Source organism: Cinclus cinclus, chromosome 1, assembly GCF_963662255.1.
Source record: "Cinclus cinclus chromosome 1, bCinCin1.1, whole genome shotgun sequence".
NCBI classification, from domain to species: domain Eukaryota; kingdom Metazoa; phylum Chordata; class Aves; order Passeriformes; family Cinclidae; genus Cinclus; species Cinclus cinclus.
Genome location: NC_085046.1, coordinates 82551767 through 82574647, shown reverse-complemented (window position 1 = coordinate 82574647; position 22881 = coordinate 82551767). Strand labels below are relative to the sequence as shown.

The 22881-nt window shown below is 35.6% G+C and overlaps 1 protein-coding gene across 1 annotated transcript in view; it reads right to left on the bottom strand.

Annotated features, from left to right (window-relative positions):
* Nucleotides 1-22881, bottom strand: part of ABCA13 (ATP binding cassette subfamily A member 13) — a 169151-nt gene that overhangs the window by 38133 nt on the left and 108137 nt on the right. Inside the window, 7 exon segments of the mRNA XM_062499970.1 lie at nt 1172-1364; nt 1649-1902; nt 2856-3012; nt 7130-7245; nt 9885-10062; nt 10664-10718; nt 20551-20659. Coding sequence (XP_062355954.1) covers nt 1172-1364; nt 1649-1902; nt 2856-3012; nt 7130-7245; nt 9885-10062; nt 10664-10718; nt 20551-20659 — 1062 coding nt within the window.

The window sequence follows — 22881 nt, the reverse complement described above, 5'->3', positions numbered from 1 at the left end:
TTTCCTATTATATGTCTGTAAGAAACTGCACATGGATATAATGTGTGAGCAAATTCCCTTTCCACAGAAAATCAGTTTAAAAAAACTCATATATATAATATTTTGATTGCCCCCTAATTAGTAAAAGTGAATTATTTAGGATTCTAGCCCTCCTCTTAAAGACTTGCCCAGCAATTAAACTCATTATTTATCGATGTTATTAGTAAATGCTACACTTGAACAGGAGGATTTTAGGTCCTGTTTCCAAACCTTGGCTATCAGTCCATAGTGCCAATATTTCCAAGTTTCTCATGAGCTGCTTCACTCTGTACAAGTGAACACTAAAAATCCAAGACACACACTCATTTTGAACACTTATTTCAGGCCCTTAGCTGCATTAACTTAATGCTTAATCTGGGATAGGATTCATATTGTCTAAACATAGCACTTTATGATTTTGAAATACTTTTTTTTCATGAACTTTCTTATTGATTGATAGGATTTCATCAACAATAACAACCTCCTGTTTACCTCAGTTACTCAACAGCTGATCAATAAGTAGCAGGACATCACTGCACCTGTTCTGCCATGTGCAACTTTCTCAGATCTTCCAATTTTATAATGGCAACCAAGAAAAGTAATTTCTTTCTCAGTAGTTTAGAAATCAATATCTGTAATTCCCCAAAACATCCAAATAATGAATAAACCCCCCAAACACAAACATCTTCAGCACTAAATTTCAATTTCTTGAAATACTTTATTTGTATATGCTGTATTCAAATTACTATGATAATTTCAGCATGGAAACTAAAAGTGTGCTCTGGTAAGGAATTCAGGATTCAGTCCAGAGTATGCTATTGAGTTGGGTATTCTCTTTGAACACTAAACAGCTGTGCTACCTTACTTGCTTTTTATGTTAGCCTATAAGGCAGTCATTTGGTAAAGATAAGCAAGAAGTAAAAATATTAAGACTCTAATGAATGTTTAGCCAAAAAATAAACGAACAGTTGTTTTTTCAACATCACCAGAGTTTCTGCTTTGATCCAGTTACTGATTTTCAGAAATTACTACAACTGAAATTTTTCTGTTTCTGTCAACAGGTCTACATTATGGAGACACACCGAGTATGTCTCAACAATTGCTCAGAATAAAGTGTTACTTTATAAAAGGGGGAAAAGAAAGACCCTTTTACCTCTCCCCTTGGTATGCCCAAGCTTATGTTTTCCACAGCTGTGTTCTTCTTACTGAAACCTCCATAGCACTTCCTGAGGTTGTACAGAAGTAGGACATCATTACCAGTTCTTCCACCAAAGAGTCTCTGCCGCTCCATTTCTACATCAACATCTTCTGAAGGGTTGTCCATGCTGTCAACTGAGCAATGACCCCTACAAGAGAGGATGATAATAAGTGATACATGGCAAACTGGTCATGGCTGCACCCTGCATAACTCTTCTTTTCCTGGTTGTAATCCTTTAGCACTTGGTGATCAATTTTCATCAGAATTCAAGGGGAAAAAAACTACTTGTATTTTTTCTGTAGTTTGCATTAATTCAGGTACACCATGGTACCAGAAGTATTTCTCTTCAGTTTTTCAAAGGACCAAACCCCATTTTCTTTCTCCAAAAATTATTTTAGTGCCCACTATAGCAGAATCCAAATGATAACACACCTTGGTTTCCAGAAGAGATCCCAATGAAGGAAAAGACGTAAAAGAAGCAGTAGTGTTCCCTGAAGGGACATTTCCACAAAAATCCAGCCCAGGAAATCCATCTCAAAGGGGCTCACGTAAGAATCTATTCCAAAGTTCCTGGTCAGGTCAAACTTGATCTGGTTGTATGAAAGCTCTATTAAACCCTGGCCTAGGCAGAACTGTGGGAATATGATGAATGCCCATTTGAGGATATTGTAGATGTTCTGAAAACTCTGTATTGAGATGCAACAAGGATGGAGGGGAATAGAGAAAAAAGAAAAAAAAATTAGTTTTCTCCAACAGCCTAATAAGCACACTTGCAAAACTGAATACTGCATTCAAATCTCACTCATGGTAAACTGAATTCTAAAGTGCATATTGTGAACTATTTTCAGGACAAGGTTCATATTGTACTGCACTTTAGATTTTCTACATCCACAGCATTCTAACCTTAGTTGAAGTTCACAGGGGGTATCAAAACACCTGTAGCTATGATTCTTCTATTTCCTTTACATTTTAATATTTGAATACTACTGAATCTAAATCACCAACTTAAACCCAGTGAATACCAAATTTGTTTACACACTTGCATGACACATAATCCAGATTTAACTTCAAACCTTTTGACCTGTACATGAATAGTCATACTCATCCTGAAACTCCTTTCCATCAAGTTGTTTAAGTACCATTATGAATAATTAAAATTACATACATGGTGTGAGAATGGACTGTATAAATTACTATTCATAACATACATTAGCGATCCTAGGAATATGCAGCTTATCTCTTCTTACGTCAATATTATTCAAACACATTTTACGATGCATATAATCTATTTAATGGACCAGAACAGCTCCCATTATGTGCCGATTACAACTTAATGGTCTAGAAAATGTCAAAGTTTCAATTAACACTGTTTTTCCGTTACTACAGCATGCTTTTTGGGGTTGTAGACAAATTAAAATTCAAGATGGTAACAGTCAATACAGTATATTCTAGGATGGAAAAATCATGACTACTTAAAAGCAATGTTTTTCTTCCAAAATAATCTTATCTGTATAAATATGTAAACACACAATATATGAACATTCTCAAACACACACACACACACATATATATATATATGCATGTATGTCTGTGTATACATCTCAGTTATGAAAAAGGTAAACCAAAATTTTATACTGACCTGAACTTTGGAAATTATAGCTAACAAGCGAGGTAAGAGGGTCACCAGCATGGTACACAGGCCAAACACAAAATTTAAGGAGATGTAAGAAATAAAAGCTACATCTGAACTTGAGAAGAATCTCGATGCAAGATACATCCAAGGTAAAGTTGCATATCTGAAAGTTTAAAGAAACAAACCTGTCACCAATAAGTTATGTTTTTGCCTCACCAGCCCCAAAAAAGTCAGTTATCATGCTAAAAAAACCCCACAATTATTGTTCCTTATTTTTAAGACAAACAAACAACTACTCAGAACAAGTAATTTTAAAAAGGGACTAATTTAGGATGCATTTTCTTTGAAAAAGTGGCTTATACTTCCATAGGTGCACACATATTTAGTGCTATGTTATGTGTAGATATAATCCATTTTTGCATATATCAGCTGCAGATATTTACTCTGACTGTTCCAGACAGTTTATAATCCTGATTTCCAAATGATTGTACACCCATACACCTTAGCAAGTATCTTACACAGATAGAGAATTAAAACCAAGTATTTAAAGATTAAATAATGGGTGCTGAGCAGCTATCTTTCTGAAAGGCTTTCATAGAAAGAAAAAAAAAAAGGAGGAGGTAGGGAGAAAAGAAAAAGAAGAAAAAGAAGTAAAATACAATAATTTTTGAACTGTAACTAATATTTGTGCCAGTCCACAGCTACATCATCTTCAGTGAAAGGCTTTAAAGGAAGGAGGAAGGCACATCCATTATGACAAGTCAAATTATGCCTATCTAGGTTGGAGCACACACATGTTTTTATTTATAAAGAGATGTTTATAAAGATTAAAACAAGGCCCAGACAATCAGAGCATGCATGCCATGTGAGGAAAATTACTTTCTATTCAACATACTGCAAGATATATCTACCAAAAAAGTGGTATATAGACTGCAGGAACATTGGTATCAGCATACACTATTGCACAATGATAAGTATACATGCAGTGTATGTATAAGCATTCCTATATAATAATAATACTACTATGTATAACTGGTTTAATAGTGAGCTCAATGCAAGAGCAGCTAGCCAAAAATCTGTGAATTCACTTTTCCATTGCCTTAAAATGTAGTTTAGATTACTAAACTAAGCCATAAAAGTCATTTTACTAAATGGCTTTAGAATGCTTAACTAAGTCGTTCCCTTTTGAATTCAGTATACTGTAATTTATAGATGAATCTTCTGCATTGGAGAATGCCAAAGTCCTTTACCTTAAAAAACAAACTTGCAAATCCTGCTGGGAAGTAATAATAATGTTGTCTTCAGTTTACAGGAAGATAAAGGTTAAATGACTCAGTGTTTAGGTCACAAATGAAATCGTAAGTATTCAAGATCCCACTGTACTTTTCAGCGTCCTTTTCTCAGCCTTAATCACACAACCTTTTCTTCCCTTCATACACATACCAAAATCACTATTCTCAGAACAACAATATCATAAATACAAGTCCATCCTTGGAAACAACTCGGGAAAGATTCATGATTTACATTGCTGTTGCTGTGCTTTAAATGAAAGCAAAATTTGATTTGTTTGCTTATAGATGCTAAGAAATGAGTAAGACTTTCAGAATCCTAAAGTTCTATGATGTTTAAATGCAGCCTTTAAAGTTGTGTAGAGTCACATCTACATTTCTATCCTCTCTCTCTTCCTTCAGCTGCAGTTGCAATTTAGTATTTTCTAAGTATAAAAGAACATTTTGGACAAAATTGCTTAAGTACTCAGACTAGAAAACACCTCTGCAATCATATACAAGAGGAAAATATGTAGTCTAGTTGTATTTTTAAAGGAAATCTCTCTTAAAGTAGCGCACTAAGAAACTTGATTATTCTTTAAAACACACACTCTCATCCTTAGCTTTTTCATATAACTGGGCATTTTTTATCTTTGTTCTAGATCAGAAAATTTGCACAAGTATACCCTGCAGAGAAAAAACATTTTTAAAGGAAAAAAATGTAGATGATGATGGCACACAGATGAATGAGAATTATATGCACAGTACTGGGGAAGAATAAAATGGCCACAATAGGCTTGATCACATTTACAGTGTAGTTAGGTTGAATAAAGGGTAGATTAGGAAAAGTGGCAACTCTGAAGTATATCAATATCCTTGAGACATGTTAAACTTAAAGACAGCTATTGGATCTTTAATATATGTTGATGCACATTGAATACACAGATTTTCTTGTTAAAATTCACTGTAACATCTGTTATGTCAGCCAAAGCAGGAGGAGTACAGGAGGGATTATATTAAGCTGACTAAACTGCATCTGCAGTCAACAAAATAAGACCCATTTTCATTCAATGACTGTTTTTCTGAAATGCTCCAACCTGTTACAAGTTCAGCATTTTGGTTACAACAATGCCAGCATAACTGGCACTTGATAGTACACTGTGGGCAGGGCCAAAACCCATGGCACACCACAAATAAACCTGTCACGACTTCAGTAGATGTACTGGTCTGTGCTGCATGCTTCAATTGCTGCTTGGCTAAGATTTCTACAGAAGCCTATGCCTCGCTAATATGACAGCAACTGAATCACAAGTAGGATTCAATGATTGTAAAACTAATTAAAAAAAAGGTGTGAGATTTCATTGTGTGAAATCTTTGCAATAAGACTGGTTAGAATTTGGGCCTTTAACTTGAAGGAATCACTTGATGGAACTGCAGAAGAAAGGAAATGAGGGTAGTACAAAAGATACAGAGAGGAGGAAATCATGACTTTGGATGTTTCATACCAGTTATTTACAACATCCCAACATCATGACCTCTAGAATATTTTACACTAGTCTGGCTATTCACATCGAGGAAAGATGAGCTCCATCTGGAATTACAATTTAAAATGATAAATAGAATTATGCAAAGAATTTGGAAGGTTTTATAAGAGAGAACTTAGCTTGTTTTGGCTTGCAAAATGCATTTGATGAAGGACAATTATGAAGTATGCTTCTGAATAAACTTGGGCTAGAATTTCCAAGAAAAGATCCTGCTTTGAGGATACCTAAACTGTTTCCAAAAAATGAGTTGCTGGAGGCACAAAACCTTGAAAACAGTTTCAAGGTGCAATGCAGTAAATTGGGGTTTTTTCTGAAGTGTTTTTCTGAGACTCTTCCTGGAATAGAACATGTGCTGACCTTGTAGAAGGTCCTTTCTTCTTTTCTTCCCTACCCTTCTCTCATGAAGCAGTTATATTTCATTATCTAAACATCTGTCACGTAAGGCATGCACTCTCCCCTACAAAGGTACCAACAATTAGTTGCTTGAAATAAATAATAAACTTCTCAGAAGCCTTTTCCTTTAAAAATTAATCTTCATCATTTCTAACATCACCTTAGATGGCACATGGGAAGAGTTATGAATCCCAATATGTTTCAATAGACCTGAGACCTCTGTCTTTAAAGAAATAACTTCAAAATCAAATTCTACTGGAAATCTTACCCTGAAATAATGGTGTATTACAGAAGCTGTGCATGTACAACAAAGAAAATTTATTTGTGCCCCTCTAGTAATACAACAGACTACACTATTAATTTGATTGATCCCATGGTTGAACAGTCTTACTTTCATAGACATATCCATTCTCTGTTTAACCAGTTATTTTAACCTTCTACAGCAGGATTGGCTTTTTGTTTGTTTTTTTTTTTTTCCATTGGTTGCTTGGGGTTTTATTTTGTTTTATTTTTTATTGTTGCTGCTGTTGTTTTCTTGTGAAACTAAGCAAGAGAGTAGCATGATAGAACTTTATTCTCTCACAGTACTGTTGGGAGACAAATCTCCAACCAGCCCAGTACTTCACATTGGACAGCCTTCTCACTGAAAATATAAATTCCTGGAGTTATTTTGAATTACAAAAAAAATGTTTAGAGCTGTCATAAAAGCTGTTTCTTACCTTCTTGATTGTATTATGCACAGATAAGCACTGAAATTCTGACCTATGTTAATATTCCCTCTTTTTCTGGAAGATAACTTGTAATCAGTTTCTAACATCAAACTATGGTTATAAAGGCTGAGTATCTTCTGAGATGTTTGCACTTTTGTTTTTGTGTGTGTGAGTAAAGCTCCCTCCACTTTTAGTGTTTAATTTTCAAGCTCACGTTTCAGCCTGTTTTCTCACCATATTTTGCTGAATCATAATTATTTACAAAGACAGAAAACCATGCTTCCACCAGCAGGTGAAAGCTACACCTAAAGATTTGTTTGTTTCTTAGAAGTTGTAATTCCATAGTAGCATTTCTAATCACATACCCAAAGAGTATCAGCAGGAGAACAGTGGCTGCCAGGTTCTTTCGGAAAGTGAAGGCAGATAGCTGGAAGGCACTAATAACACCAACACACAGGGTGACTGGAACCATGTAAAACAGCTAGAAACAGAAGGGTAAAAAAAACACTGAGCAGGTGAGCACCTCTTACTGGTCTTACCTAATTTGCATAGAAGGATTTTACAACTTAACTCCTCCATATTTGCAACGTAATTACATTAGAAGTTAGGAAGAAATAGGCAGAAAAGCTTGGAGATTTGATAGTCTGCACTTGCTGTGAAACTGCCCCCTACACATGAAACAACCTGACAAGACAAAATCTGACTACAGAATATCCCCCTTAATCCTGTTTCTATTGACCTTTCCAATACATCCATTTAACAAGCTGACTCTTCCAGATAATGAGCCCGTGTGGGGTTATTGCTCCATAACATCAAATCACACTGTGAATACAGAGGCTTGGTTTCAGAAACAGTAGTTTCACTGATTGGTGCTGCATTCATATGGGACAATAATAATGATGCAATTTTAAAAGAGATTTTAATGAAGGACCATACGTGCTTATGAAGCAAATGACATCTTTTACTGGGAATGGATGCAGTATGTAAAAGCATTACAGCCATTAGGAAACAGGGAAAGCAGTTCTTCTGTGTTTAGTCCCTTGAAATAAGGGCAACCAAATACTCAAGGGTAGCAGAGTGGGATTGATACAGGAGAATCATATCCTAGAATTCAAGAGAGAGGTGTTCTGCTTGAAAATAGCAATGTCAGGAGGTGAAAACCTATGCTCAGCTCCATTTTTAGTGCCTGCCTGCTCTGTGCAGTGAACCTGAGCTCACTAGGGCACTGGCTGCCTCCATTTCTGCTTATGCAATATTTAGTTTTATAGCTTTAACATAATAGAACTGATATTCTCAGATACGACTGCAATAGAAACAATAAATCAAGGTCTAGCTAAATATTCACTGTAGAAGAACAACATGCTGTTACAATTAGAATTTCATACTGAAGTACAATGAAAAGCTGTTCCAAATTAAACCAGAGGCCATCATGTCTTTACTACTGGGAAAACAAATGTCTTTTTAAAGAGAAGGACAATGGAGTAAAATGTAGATGGATCCAATGTTCTCATCTTATTCACAGAGTACCTTTTCCTTGCCATATACAAGTATCAAAAAGTACCACCCAGAGGTATATGTTTTAGTTATTCTGGAGCTATTTAAAAATATTGTAGAGAAGTCACAAAGCATTTGAGTGCCAGTATTTTTCAATAGACATAGGCTTCTATAAATAAATAAATAAAAATATAATAAATAAATAAACAACTTTAAAATCAAATTCTGTTGGAAACCTTACCCTGAAATCATGGTGCATTACAGAAGTTGTGCATGTACAACAACTTTGATTTTGCCCCTCTAGTGACACAAGCTTGATCTGAACAAAATGTCTCTACTCCTCTTTAAATTTTCTTAGCACTTAATGCTTTCTCCATTTGTTGAACACAGTAATGAATATCATTCATGCCTATAAATACTATAAGAACAGCCTGATTCTCATGAGATCAATTTCATAAATCAAATACTTCTGCAGGCCTAGTAAAGACTGTGCTACCAGTAACACAGGACACAGCCTGTAATACGTAAATACGTAGAGGGATTTAAAATTTGACAGTTCATATATTAATGTGTTCAGTGTCCCTAAATGATCTGCAGCACAATTAACATTTAAAGTAGTGTCTGTTCTTTCCCACATCATGATTGATCATGCAGTACTGTGTTGAATTTGTGAGAAGATTTTGGGAGATTGGCAGAAAATAATGAGGAGTTGACTTTGTTCACAAGGAGAAACTGAATGATGATGGACTGTTTATAACCAAGCCTTCTTATCTGAAGCAGCAGCAAAAAGAAATAGCAAGATTGACTGGCCAAGTAAATAACATTTGGAAAAATATGCTCTTACCTCAAGATTGCTCAAGGGTGAAAATTCTGATTTCAAGCATGGATGGGTGAAGATCTAATGTTTCAGAATTAGAATGGTCTAAATGAAAGCAGAGTGTTCCAAAAATTTCTGTTCCTAACCAGGATATCATAGAATCCAAACTAGAGGTTGGAAAGGACCTTAAGAGCATAAGGTCCAGCCATTAATCCAGCACTGCCAAATCCACCACTAAACCATGTTCTTCAGTGCCACATCTATACAGCCTTTAAATACCTTCAGAGATGGTGACTCCACTACTTTCTGCTGCTTCTTCCAGTGCTTGACACAAATAAAAGGTACCTATCATAAATATCTCTCATATTATCTGCAACAACACAACATAATTATCCCTTGAAGGAGCTGACTAGTGTTTTCAGTTTTCTCCTTTAAATTGTGAAGTTTTGCCAGTGCATGACAAAATTCAAATCATAGAAATTGCTGCTATAAGCTGCTCTGCAGACGGCTGCTACTGTGTCTTTCTGTCTAGGTTGATTAGTCAACTTCCTTTTATTTGTAAAACAGCGTACATAGCTAAAGCCAGCAAATAATTTACAATTCAACTCTGGGAAGCAAGGAACACAATCCCTACCCTGCATTAAATAGGAACAGTGACTTAAAGTTTGTTAGCATGTCAGCCAAGAGCTGTCACTCTGCACAATTAAAATCTTATTTATGTATCTTGTGACCATATCGCCTTTTGCTAATTTATAAGAAATTAGCCTAAAATTTGCACCTGAGCACATGCTGCCCCGCATAATACATACCATATCATAGCAGAAATTAGCAAACCAGTAAGTTTTGTAACCCAAGCCCGTGATGTGCTGCAAGCGTTTTGTCCCAGATACTCTGTCTTTCACTGTGGCAGTTCCAATGGATGCAGTGAGGATAGAGAAACCCAGCATGATGCACAGTGCTACCCCACACTGACGGACGTTCTCCATTCTAGAGCAAAGAGCAAAATAGCACAGTGAAAACACAACGGGAAAAACACCTCAAACACTAGCATTTTTTAGGCCAACTTCTCTTAGGGCCTTAATCCTGACTGCAAACACCATAAAATCATAGAATGGTTTGGGTTGGAAGGGAGCTTAAAGATCTTCTGCATCCTGCAATGACAGGGGTACAATATCTCTACACTGTCAACATTTAATTAAAGAACAGGAATGAGGTGTGTTAAGTTACAAGACTATAGGTGAGTTACAGAGCACAGCATGTGGCTGGGTTATAAAGTGAAGCTTGTGCAAATATTTCCCTTTTACAGAAAACTAAAATTTAAACTCTCAAAAATAATTTAGAACAGTCATCCTGTTTAAAACTTATGACACAATCAGCATAAATTCAGTATTTTTCTTTACAAAATACTGCAACCATTTTTGTTCTAAACAGTGGGCTTGACAGACCACATTAAAAATGCTACACTCAGTAGAACTGAATTGTGTCTATCAATTCACAGCATCTATTCCAGGAAACATATATTCTTATTTAATTGATAGTTTAAGTTGTCTGCTGATTGCTGCTGTGAAATTTTTAAGAGTTTTCTCACATTTTATCCTCATCCAACAAGGCTCCTCCATATGGGTGGCTGTAGAGTGTTATCCCTGTGAAAAGAAAAATAAATCATGAAATATTAAATCCTTTTAAAAATTTCAAGTTCTCAAGTATATGGTTAGCACTTGTTACATGTATAAATAAAAAGGCTAAATACTTAGTAATCAACAGAAAGTGGTCAAACACCAGTCTGCAAAACCACTGTCTCTTGTTGAGTGAATTCCAGAGTTTGGAACTACTAAAAAATCATGAATAAACATAAGTAGTAGCGGCTTTTCTGCATTCTGAAGTTCAGAAATTGGCTAAACAATGCAATATATTGCTACAGAATCTACGTCACAGAAGAGACCAAACATAAAACCTAAAGCAGAATTTGTTCATATGCCTAGTCTTCCAGGGCAAGGTAGACTGTTACTGTAATTTATATACTTGGTTTAGATTTTAGATTAGATCTTTCAGCAATTTTTAGATTACTAATATTTTGCTGAGAAAAACTGTTTAGCTAAATTCACAAAAGAAAAAATAGTCACACCTTTGATTGAAACTATAGAGCTCTACATTAAAAATACCCACAGTTTGGAAGACCAAGAAAAATCCTGAGCAGGTAACACATTCTTAGGCTTATTTTGGTTCTTGGTGCAACCAACCTGTAGCAATCTAGCAAAATTAACTTTGGAATTGGAATGCAGTTTGTGAACAAAAACTGTGTGGTTTTTTTTTTTTCTTTTCAAGCAAAAGAAGAAAAATGTTGGGGAGGTGAAGGTGCAAAACCTTGCAGCAGAAGTTACTGTTCCACTGGACTTGATGCTGTTTGTGATTTATCTCTGCTGGTGTGCCTGACAGGTGTGCCAGCTGTGCTGGTTTTGTGCTGGATGGAATTAATTTTCTTCACAGTAGCTGGTGTGGGGGTATGTTTTGGATTTGTGCTGGAAACAATGTGGATAACACAGGGATGTTTCAGCTATTGCTGGGCAGCACTTGGAGCCAAGATGTTTTCTGCTCCTCCCCTACTCCACCAGTGAGAACAGGGAGGGTGCACAGGGAGCTGGGAGGGGTCACAGAGGGGCAGCTGACCCTGACTGACCAAAGGGACACTCCATATTATATAGCATCATGCTCAGCCTGTAACATGGGAGAAAAATGAGGAACGGGAGGGGTGTTTTATGAAGTTTGGCTTCCTAAGGAGTGATGGGCCCTACTCTCCTGGGAATGGCTGAACACATTCCTGCCCACAGGGAAGGGTGAAAGAATTCCTTGCTTCACTTTGCTTGTGTGTGTGGCTCTTTTGGATTTTTAAAATATTAAACTACCTTTATGTCAACCCATGAGCATTATCACTTTTAATATTCTCTCTCACACTCCACTGGGGGAGAGTGAGCAAGTGGCTGTGTGAGTGGGCCTTAAGATGAACCACAACATCAGTATTATTTGATTAATATCTAAATAAATCTATGCCATTCCAAATTGAAACAAACAAAGAAACAAACTTAAACCTAGCAGCAATTATAATTTTTCCAGTATCTTTGGTAAATATATAAATTGTTGGTAGCCTTAGATTTTCTTTGTGGGGCACCACTTAATTGAATTTGTTAAAGCCCACCTGCATAAAGACAAAAATATGTTCATCCCAGTAACAGGTGTAATTTGACTAAGCACACATTTATTTTGCCCCTTTAATTTTTCAGTCCTCATCTTCAAGACAAAGTAATCGAAATATCACTAAGTCACTGCATGGTAAAAAGCTGAAAAAACAGGATGATGATTAACAAAACCTGTTACAAGATAACGAGTTTTCAAATAACAGCTAAACACAGTACACTGAAGCCCAGTGGTAGTTAGAAAAACAAAAGAAGATTCAAGCCAATAATATTTTGATGTATCACTAGTAGATACCTTGCTATTTGTAGAAGTCTTTCATGTCATGTGCCTTCAGGGACTGCTTAAAATTTTCCTTTGTTTTTCTTTTAAAGCATTAAGTTTTTAAACAATTGCTGCTATTCGTTCTGAAGCAAAACTGGCATATCAAAGAAAATTATTTTCTCCCACTGGAACCACTGAATTTCCATTTATGTAAAGGAGAAATACCATGAGATAAAAAAGTTTTGTTTAGTTCCCAGGAAGTTTTTCTAGGCTTTTCTAATGCTTGAACAAATGTGGGCATATTAGAAGAAATAATCATAGAATATGCAGAATTGGAAGGGACCCACCAGGATCATCAGATCCAACTCCCCACCCTACACAGGACACCCCAAGAGTCACACCATGTGCCTGAGAACATTGCCCAAACACTCCTTCAATTCTGTCAGTCTGGTGCTGGGACAACTCCTCTGGGGAGACTGTTTCACCCTCTGGATGAAAAACCTTTTCCTTTAGCATATCCAACTTAAACCTACCCTGGCAATTTCCTCAAGTCCTGTCACTGGTCACAAGAGTGAAGAGATCACTATCTGCCTCTCCACTTCCCCTTTTGAGGATGCTGAAGACTGCACTGAGGTCTCCCTTCAATTTCCCCTTCTCCAGGCTGGGCAAACCAAGTGACCCCATCTGCTTCTCATACAGCTTCCCCTCCAAACCCTTCACTATCCCTGTGGCCCTCCTTTGGATGCTCTCTAAGAGTTTAATGCTTTATTTTATATTGTGGCACCCAAAACTGCATAAAACATTTAGGGTGAGGCCACTCCAGTGCAGAGCAGAGCAGAACAATTCCCTTCCTTGCCCAGCAGCAAGATCTCAGTGGGGAACTAACAAAACTTTCGGATTACTGCATTGGTATTGAACAAAAGTCTACAGCAGCTGACTTGTGTTCCATACATGGAAGTGCACTGCTTTAACTTTCTAATGCAGAATAAAGGGAAACTGTGAAAAAGAGATAATTGCAGGGGAAAATAAAACCCCATGACATTAAGTAGCATAATGCTTCTTGCAGTATTATATCGTACAATACCAATCAAAAGGCAAATTACACTGAATTAATTTCCTTCTATGAAAGAGTCACAAAAACTAATCACACTTCTTAAAGGCAGCAAATATTTTTGACATTCAACTTCCATTCAAACCCTGTAGATAAAACAAAGGATTAAATTTTCTTTTAATTTACACTCACAACTGAAATTGAATTTCACAATGTCTTGGATAACAAGTAAGAAAAGTACGACTGTGCTAAACTAAGTTCAGTTGTGTTTAGAATTCAAAATTCTATCATTGCATTTAATATAATACTTGCCTTTACTTCAGTATTTTAAGTTTCTTCAAATAGTCTGGAGCATGACAATCTCTGAATTTACTACTTATTTAGTATAATGCATATTACACTACATATATACTCCACCTAATTGTCAAAAGGTAGATTACTAATTTATATAAATCCAATAAACTGGCCTGTAATTCGCAGAGGAAAAAAGTTCCCTTGAACTCAAGAAAAATGTTGTAAATTGTCTTCAAGTACCAGACCAAACCAACAGAATTAACATATGGTATTTGCTATTATATATATATTTTTTTTTATTTTTAAATCCCTTCCATGTACTTCTATAACCTATTGCTTCCTACATCTCTTCTAATCACCTAGACCATCTTTTTACGCATCTCTCTGTCCCAATACAGCTGTTAACATGATGTAAAATGTACTTATTGATACTTTCTTGCCTTTATATGCCTTTTTACTACATAAAGCTGTTATAATGAGGCTCATTAAGTTGAAAACTATCTGCCATCTTTGAGGACTTTAAAACTATAAATTACTGATAAACTAAGAAGTTCTAAATTATAAAGCTCCTATTAAACAGATGCTTCTGGTTTTTATGCAAGGATGTTTTAAGGACTGTACTTGTGTGAACAGCCCTCAGGGCAAATTTTACCGTATCAGTATTCACAAGGCAGCAATAATGTTAAATACAATATGATTTGGCACTTGTTTTTTCTGCTCTTTTTCATAAATTTCTCAGTATAAAAATTATTTCTCGCACATCTAGAGGTTGCCATTATATTCTCCTGACTTAATCACAGCAAAAATTTTCTTTAATGTCCTAAAACATCCTTCGGCTGTGTCCTCAGCCTGCAGCTGGCCACATTATTTTTACAGTGATGACTTCGGGGTTTTTATGTAACAGACACCCATTCCAACCTTTCCAAAATCATGCAAAAGCAATTCAGAAATGGGAAAAACTGTGACCATATAGCATCTTACACTTTAATGCTCTATTCAGAGAGAACAAGAACACCACAATGAATGACTTTTTTAGACCTTTTAACCTTCTTTAATATACAAATGAAAAGTTTCCAAAATGAGAGGCATGATTTCCTGTTTGAGCAGAGTGAAGAGGAGGGCATGTCAAAGAAAGGAACATCCTTGTATGCATACTAGTTGATATATTTATGAATGTATAGTTCTGAAAAGGAATGAACCCAGATTTTCTTAGCTTTCATTTTTCCTATGAAGCTTCTCTTTCTTTCTTTTCCCAGTTGTTTTGCCTACAGTCAACTACATTTTTGTGTCTTTTTTCCCCTCATTCTTGTGGTTCATTAATTTAAAAGACTCAGTTGTCCTTTCTTATACCGCTCAGTGAAAGACTTTGCTTTATACCACTGATAACAAGGGCATTTGTACCAGTCCTGCAAGCCACATTACCATGGAAAAAAAGAGGTGGGAAGTAGTCAGCTTTACAGTTTACAGAGCTTTACAGCTTAACTATAAATTTCAGGAGTAGCACAGCTGGGGCCTAGGCAGGAGTTTGTATTTACTTTGAAAATTGCACTAGGAGCCCCATGCCACATGCTTTATAGTAGAAGTGGCAGTAAACTATTCATTGTACCCTTTTCAGCTTTTTTATTAATTCCCTTTTGTATTTTCACTTCCAGGTGGAACAATCCCATTTCTTTCCTTACATTGTTCATGATTAAACAAATTTGCGATACTAATTTTTTTAAAAGCATTCCTAACCTAGTGAAATAAATTTGTTATTAAATATTAGATCGACTGTAACATTTCCTGCAATAAAAAACTATACTTGTCCATTCTGGATAGGAAAGCACACAGGAAGAAGTTTTGCTGTGAACATTCTTCATCCTGCACTGTTGCCATTCAGGAGCTGCACAACAACATCTTTCCCTATACCAACATCTTATTAACAGTCTGCAATCTGTGCCTTCAAGAGAAATTGTTTGAGATCTTTCATCTCACATCTAAACCAGCTGACCCTCTGTCAGAAAATAAAGACATACACTATTTAGCATAACTTTAGAGAGTTGGATGTTTCCATCCTGTACACAATAAAGAACAGATAATATTGGTATTCCAGTCCACCCCACCTGGATCCAACTTTCCACATAAACACATTTCAAAATCTGTGGGTTTTCAGTGAAAGTGAGGAAAATAGTATGAACCCTGAAATACTTTTTCAGTATCAGTTGGAGAAATCTAGAAGAAAAAAAACCTTAAAGGTCTTCAAGCTTGTATGCCATTACTGTTGATTAGTCAGAGCTGTCCTTAGGTATATTTTGTGGTTCTGCACTTATTTCTGCACTTATTGGTTATTTTGGAGGTGTTTGAATCTGTCTCTTGGCACTTCTTTTTAAACCATCTGTTATGTCAAGCTCAGTCTTGTGTACATAGATCAGTTTAGATCTGTGCTAATAGTTCTGAACAACATGATTGTGGCAGACTTGAATAGAAGAGCAATCTAGCTTTCTTTATTCCAGACATTTAAATTCAAATGAAATAAAATATTACGTATAAGAAAAATTGAGATAGTATATATGTGTGTGTGTGTGTGTGTGTGTAAGAGAGAGAGGGAGAGAGAATATTTCTATTTATATAACATGAGATATTACTATTAACTGAAAATTACAATTTATATTCGTGGAGAATTTCACTGGCAGCACCATCATTAATGGTTTCTATTTTAGTTTCCTCCACTAACTAGACATGGCTAAGGAGGTTCCACCTAAAGGCCATTTCACACTTTCCTTTTTAATAAGGTTTAAAGTTATAATTTGCAAAGCATTCAGGAAACTATACAGCCACTTTCCAACAAAATTAATCTCAAAATGACTCCCTTGATCTTTTCTGCTCTTTTGAAGAATTGACTCTGAAATAAATGAGCATGCTACATGAAAGCTTACAATGAATCCTAGTATTAAAGGTTTTTTTAAAAAAATCAATGACTTCAATAGGAATCCTGTGATGGGGCAGCTGCATCACAAAAGGCTCTTCAGTTTTGTTCTTTGAACAATGATGTAAGAATTTTTTTGACTGTTCTACTTTACAGACATCATTATAAGTGACAACCACTCCTGTTTTTTCTTTATATAGCCTTAACCTAAGAGGGAGATTATGGTCCTTCTCCTGTAGTCCATCTTGAAAAACACATTCTGACTCAATGTTATACAATTAAGTGTGAAAAATAACACTTTTACTTGATCAAAATGTCTATCTTAAGCTTAAGCAAAACATATTACCTTTTAGTTTTTTATTACTCTTACTTCATTATTGCATTTTTATGCCCACAGTCATATTACTTAGTGGTAAGAATGCAGCACTTCAGAAAGAGATTTGAAAACACCATTCATATAAACTTGAATACCAAAGGTGAAGGGTTTTGACAAAAATCCAGCACATCTTACTTTCTTTGTTGAAGTGTCTTGCTAACTTTTTTAAAATTTATTTATTAACACATTTGTTTTCATTATCTGCCACTGAATTTATAGCCCACTAGAAAACAGAATGCATTTGATTTCCTCCACAGCTGAGACAGACAACTTTTCCCACAATGGGATCACAGACTTATGTGATGATGAAGCTAAGGGTAGATATCCACGTTATAGAGAAAATGACATATTTTTCTACAACTATTACTGAACTGCTGTTCCAAAAGAGATATCTGATCCATTAACTACAATAAACTGACATAAGGTGACTGGGCCAATTTCTCATTATATGCCACTCCAGCTGGGCGTACTCATTTTCTTCAACACACACCACTTTTTACATGAAAATTACAAGAAACAAACACTGTAACTTTCCAAGCATTCTCACAGAGAAATTTACCAATAATCCCAAATTGTTAAGAGACAGGAGTAGGGAGAAATCTCTCTACTTGCAGAAAAAGTATTTAAAGATCAGATTAAACAACAGCAAAAAGGACGGATTTTTTAATTACTAGATAAATATAATTTCCTGCTGCCCCATGCTGAATAGTCAGTAACTTGGACTTACTGAACAAAAATTAATAATCAATTTTTTTCAAAGCTTTTTGAACAGATGTAAATCCCTATGGATTTCTGTGTCATTAAAACCAGTGCAAGGCAGCATATGTCCTCTATACTCTCAGGTAAAATTTTTTCCTTCAAACTTTCATACCAGATCATAAGTCTATTCCCTGTATCCTCATGACTGGAGAAAAGACTTCAGACAACAGCAATTAGTCTCCTGCTCAGCTCCTTATTATCAAAACCTCTCACAAATTTGGACTAGTGCTACTGATCTCCATTGGAAGTTACTGGATCTGTCCTTGTGGGCAAAGCAGGTAGAACTCAGCATGTGGCCTGTAATGGTTCTTCCCTCCTCCAAAGATCCTGGGAGAACTCTGGGTTCATGTCCAAGAAATACACATAGGATATAACTGAAAAATGGAAGGGTTTCTTAGCTTTTGTGCGAGCACTTAAACAAGTTGTTGATCTTGTTGACCTTGCTCAAGTTTGTTTCAATATCATAGTTGCTGCTCATGTGTTTTCATCCATAGCAATGCTCTACTCTATTGCAGTAAGCTTCTTGGTGTAGTGAATTTTTGTTTGTTTTGTTTTGTGAAGGAAGAAAATACTTTGTCCTTACAGTCCCTTTAAAAGGGCCAAATTAATTTTATGTCATTTAAATGCAACACAGAAGTGCTGGTTCTGGTGACAGGACAAAAGTTATTCTCTGGAATACCATGTCATTAATGTGAGGCAGTACTACAAAGCCACATCTCTGCAATGTTTTAGCAAGCTTCCTCACAGCAATTTCCAACAATATTGTAGAACTAACCTTGCTTATAAACAGTGTGGAAGAAAACAACAAAAAAAAATAAAAATTATAGATTTCAGTGTTGGAACACAGTGTGTGATCTTTTCCTGCTGACTTACAGGACTGCATATAACAATTTCAATTTTAAAAAGCATATTAGCAGTTCTCTGTTAGAACAGTATCATTAAATACGAGAAGGTTAGTAGTCAAAGTGAACTGAGATCAAGTGGCCCATATGGCACTGGAAAACCGTTGAGTTTTTTCGAAATAAAATATACATATGTAAGGGTCTCCACAAAAAATACCTACATATATATGTGTGTACATACATGCACACACATATACAAATGTGAGTACACAAATACATACACACACATATATAGATAGGTAACTTGACCTCTCTTCCCAAGATTTCTGTGACAGCTCCCTCTGCGTTATGCCTCAAGAGTATGATCAGTCCATCTTTACTGTAATTCTCCAATAGATGAAGACATAAATGAATTACTTTCTAGTTCTTAAGGTCTACTTCTGCAGGCAACTAACATATTCTGCCACAAGATTATACAATGAGCCCATACTTGTACAGATGTCAGTACAAGACTTGAAGTATTTCTTAAGTACTGTTGTGCTTACTATGTTTTTGTATCATGCAATATAAAAAAATACACCATTCCCAAAATCTTTGGGATAGCTATCATTTTCTCTAAATGTAAGCAGGACAAGAAACCCCAATTCTCCATGACAGATATAAAAGATAGATATAAAAACTTAAGGCGTTTAAGTTCCACAATGGGATATCTAATGGTACGGAAAAAAAGCTAGTATCAGTATGACTCATGAAGTGCAGGGAAAGCTGATTAAAAATTGATTACTGTTAAAAATTCTCATTAAAATATCCAATTTCATTTCATTCAAAGTTTCTGTGTAAACACATTACATTTGATCTATTCTCATAATTCATTTAGAAAAATAAAACCCCAACCATCTTAAAAGCAAGCCATAACTCTCTTTTCTTGGACATTCCAGAAAGTTTTCTTAATTAATCTCTATTTTTAGATTCTTGGGATTCCTTTTTCACTGATTTAGTCTTCTTTCTTCATTATAAAAACACATTAAATCATTTTACCATTACAGACAACCATCCTTACTTCACAAGAACTCTTAAAAATTGGTCATAAACTCTTTTAAATTTTCTCTTAGCCAAATTCCTATTTAACAGAAGTTTAAGAATGAGAAGAACTGGGATGAATAGAAGTTAACCTGAACTTCTGAAGTTAATCAAGGCCAGATTTCAAACTAGATTTCCACATCCTAAAAGTTCATCTGTGTTAAGAGCTGAGTCTTTGGCTGCAGTCATTATTTTAGATGGCAGTTCATAAAATATTTACTTTAACAAATTTTTATAAATAATAAGATATGGTAGCTTTTCCTGTTCCATGAGTAACACGATGCTATGAAACATCACATTGCTGTGTGAATTCACAGGCTAATACGGATTTGCCCTGGGTATTTATATAAGGAGATTTAGCAAAGTGCCAAAGAACTTATAAATCCATAATCTGTTGAGCCTTAGTCATGCCATACTACCAGTTGTTTCAAAGGGACTAACATCCCAAACCAATTTACACTTAATTATTCTGCAGGAATGTCTTTGTAAAGAACTCATATGGCATGTTGAGCTTTAAAATCAATTTTTACATTACTTATACTACATTCTCCACATAAAGTTTCTGTGTAATTAAAATTTTTACTTTTCAGTCCTCCAAAGAAATAGGACTCTGAAATCCTACTGTAAACTGAAAGATTTTCACACTTATAATTATTACAGTTTATTTAAAACTACATTCCAAAATATGTTAATAAATACAAAGTAAGACTATTACCATACTGTCTCCAATCCACATTAGAAGGTAAATTCAGCCACAGGATGAAGTTATTGAGTTCATTTAAGTAGGATGGCAGCGAATGGAAACCTTTTTGATTATACCACACCTGAAAGAAAGAATGGAAATTGTCAATCAAAATTTAGTTCAATCTGGATGCTGATCGGCAAGCTCACATACCTTTAAGAATTGCATGAAGGATATCTAATTCCTCTATTATGACATTTAATTATTTATAGAAGAAAGTCAACCAGGCAGAACAGAATTTGTTGATTTACATAGGTCCTTCAACAGTATGCAGCAGTACTCTATTGTTGGAGCGGCACACATATGTTTATTACTAGATTGAGGTTCTGTGATTTAATGGAACATTGTCCCCCTACCTTTACACATGTGGTTGAACAAATAGAAGGAAAACAATGTGAAAATAACACCTGCCAGTTCGATCAAAAATACAGAAAGTTGAGTAAAAATAAAGCTAAAATTGGAAGAATTCTTGAAATTCCAAAGAGACTTCTCTAAATAATACCTGCATATGACACACAGCATAAAATATCTAGGAACAGAATATTCTAGAAAGAGGGGAAAAGAAAGAATCAACGAGGCACCATTTACATGATATGAAGCTGCTCCAAAGACAAAGCTGTCTCCACCTTCAACAAGCATCAGTGTCTTGTTAAACTTGGAGGAAATTGATGCAGACAAACTTTAAGGCAGACAAGGCAAGCCAGTCTCTCTGAGGAACATAGGGAAACAATTCTGTTGTAACATATAATTTATCCTCAGATCACACAGATTCACCCTGACTTGATAAAAGACTTTTAATCTACACTTCCACTTGCAAGAACAGTTGCTGAGAGCTTGATATATCACAAAACCAAATATATTGAGGTTTGAGTTTCCTCTGCAGTTAGAAATTTATTCTATCATCCATTACTGTTAATTATAGTGCCTTTGAATCTATATTATCCATATTGAAAACTAGGTGAAATTATTATGTATGTTTATTTTCAATTTCAGTGGCATTAAAAACCTCTGATTACTATCCATTTCTCACATCACAGCACCCTTTCTTCTCCCCATTTTTTTTAAACAGTTGAAAACTCCTAACCTTTCCCTCTTTGATATCAGCTGTGCGTATTCTGCATTATGTACATCCTAGGTAGGGCAATTCTCACTGTCTCTGGATTCTGAATCGTAATGCAAAGTGAACAGGATCAAATATACAGCTCTATTCTCTTAACACTCCTCTTCTAAGGTTTCAGTTTTCTTAGATTATTTGTAGAATTACCATCTATGCAGTTACATGCTAGAAATTACCCTAAATATTCTCTTATCACTTCTTTGATGCTGCTCTCATTTACTTGCAGATAATTCTGCCTTTTTTTTTTCTTTTTTCTTATACTATCCAACTACAAACCTTACTTGGACCCTAATTCCAGATTTTGACTGACTTTTTTCTGACACATTCTCCTCTATATTTCCCAGCGCAGGCTGCCTAATGTTCAGTTCTGTTGCCCTTTCTTAATAATAATTTTCTTATAATTAATTCTCCTGACCACCTACTTGTTTGGATCTCTACATATTTGTGAGGTGAGATTTACAGTACTCTGACTCTCCATTTTATTTCATCCCATCTATCCCGGATCATGATTCCAAGAACCACTCTGAGGTCCACTATCATTTCTTCTCAGCCTCTCACCCTTGAATCTTCTTCCCCATAAACTGTCCTTTTCTGTCATTTCTTTAAAATTAGCAGCTTTGATCTGACATTATGCTTGATCTGACATATGCGTTTTCTACTCTTCTTTATGCGATATTCACAGATGCTTGAAATCTCAACAGCATGATCAGTCATCAAGGTTGAAAGAGGACTTCGGCATCATCACATTCAACCACTAAAAAACACTATCACTCTAACTTCTAGAACACTAAACCACATTACCCAACATCAGATCCAAACACTTCTTAAATACCTCAAGGGGTGACTCCACCAATTTCCTAGGAAAACTATTCTAATTCCTGACCTCGGTAAGAGTCAATTTTAATATCTAATCTGAATCTTGCCTGTTTCAGGTCAAGACAATTTCCTCCTGTCCTCTCTGCAGGCAAAGCAGAAGAGACCAGACACTGCCTCACTACAGCCTTCTTTCAGGGAGTTGTAGAGACGAATGAGGTCCCCCTGAGCTTCTTGTTCTTGAGAGTAAACAAACCCAGCTCCCTCAGCCATTTCTCAAAGGACATGTTCTCTAGACCCTTCACAAGCCTTGTTGCCCTTCTCTGGAAATGCTTCAGCACCCCAATATTATTTTCAAGTGAGGTGCCCAGAAC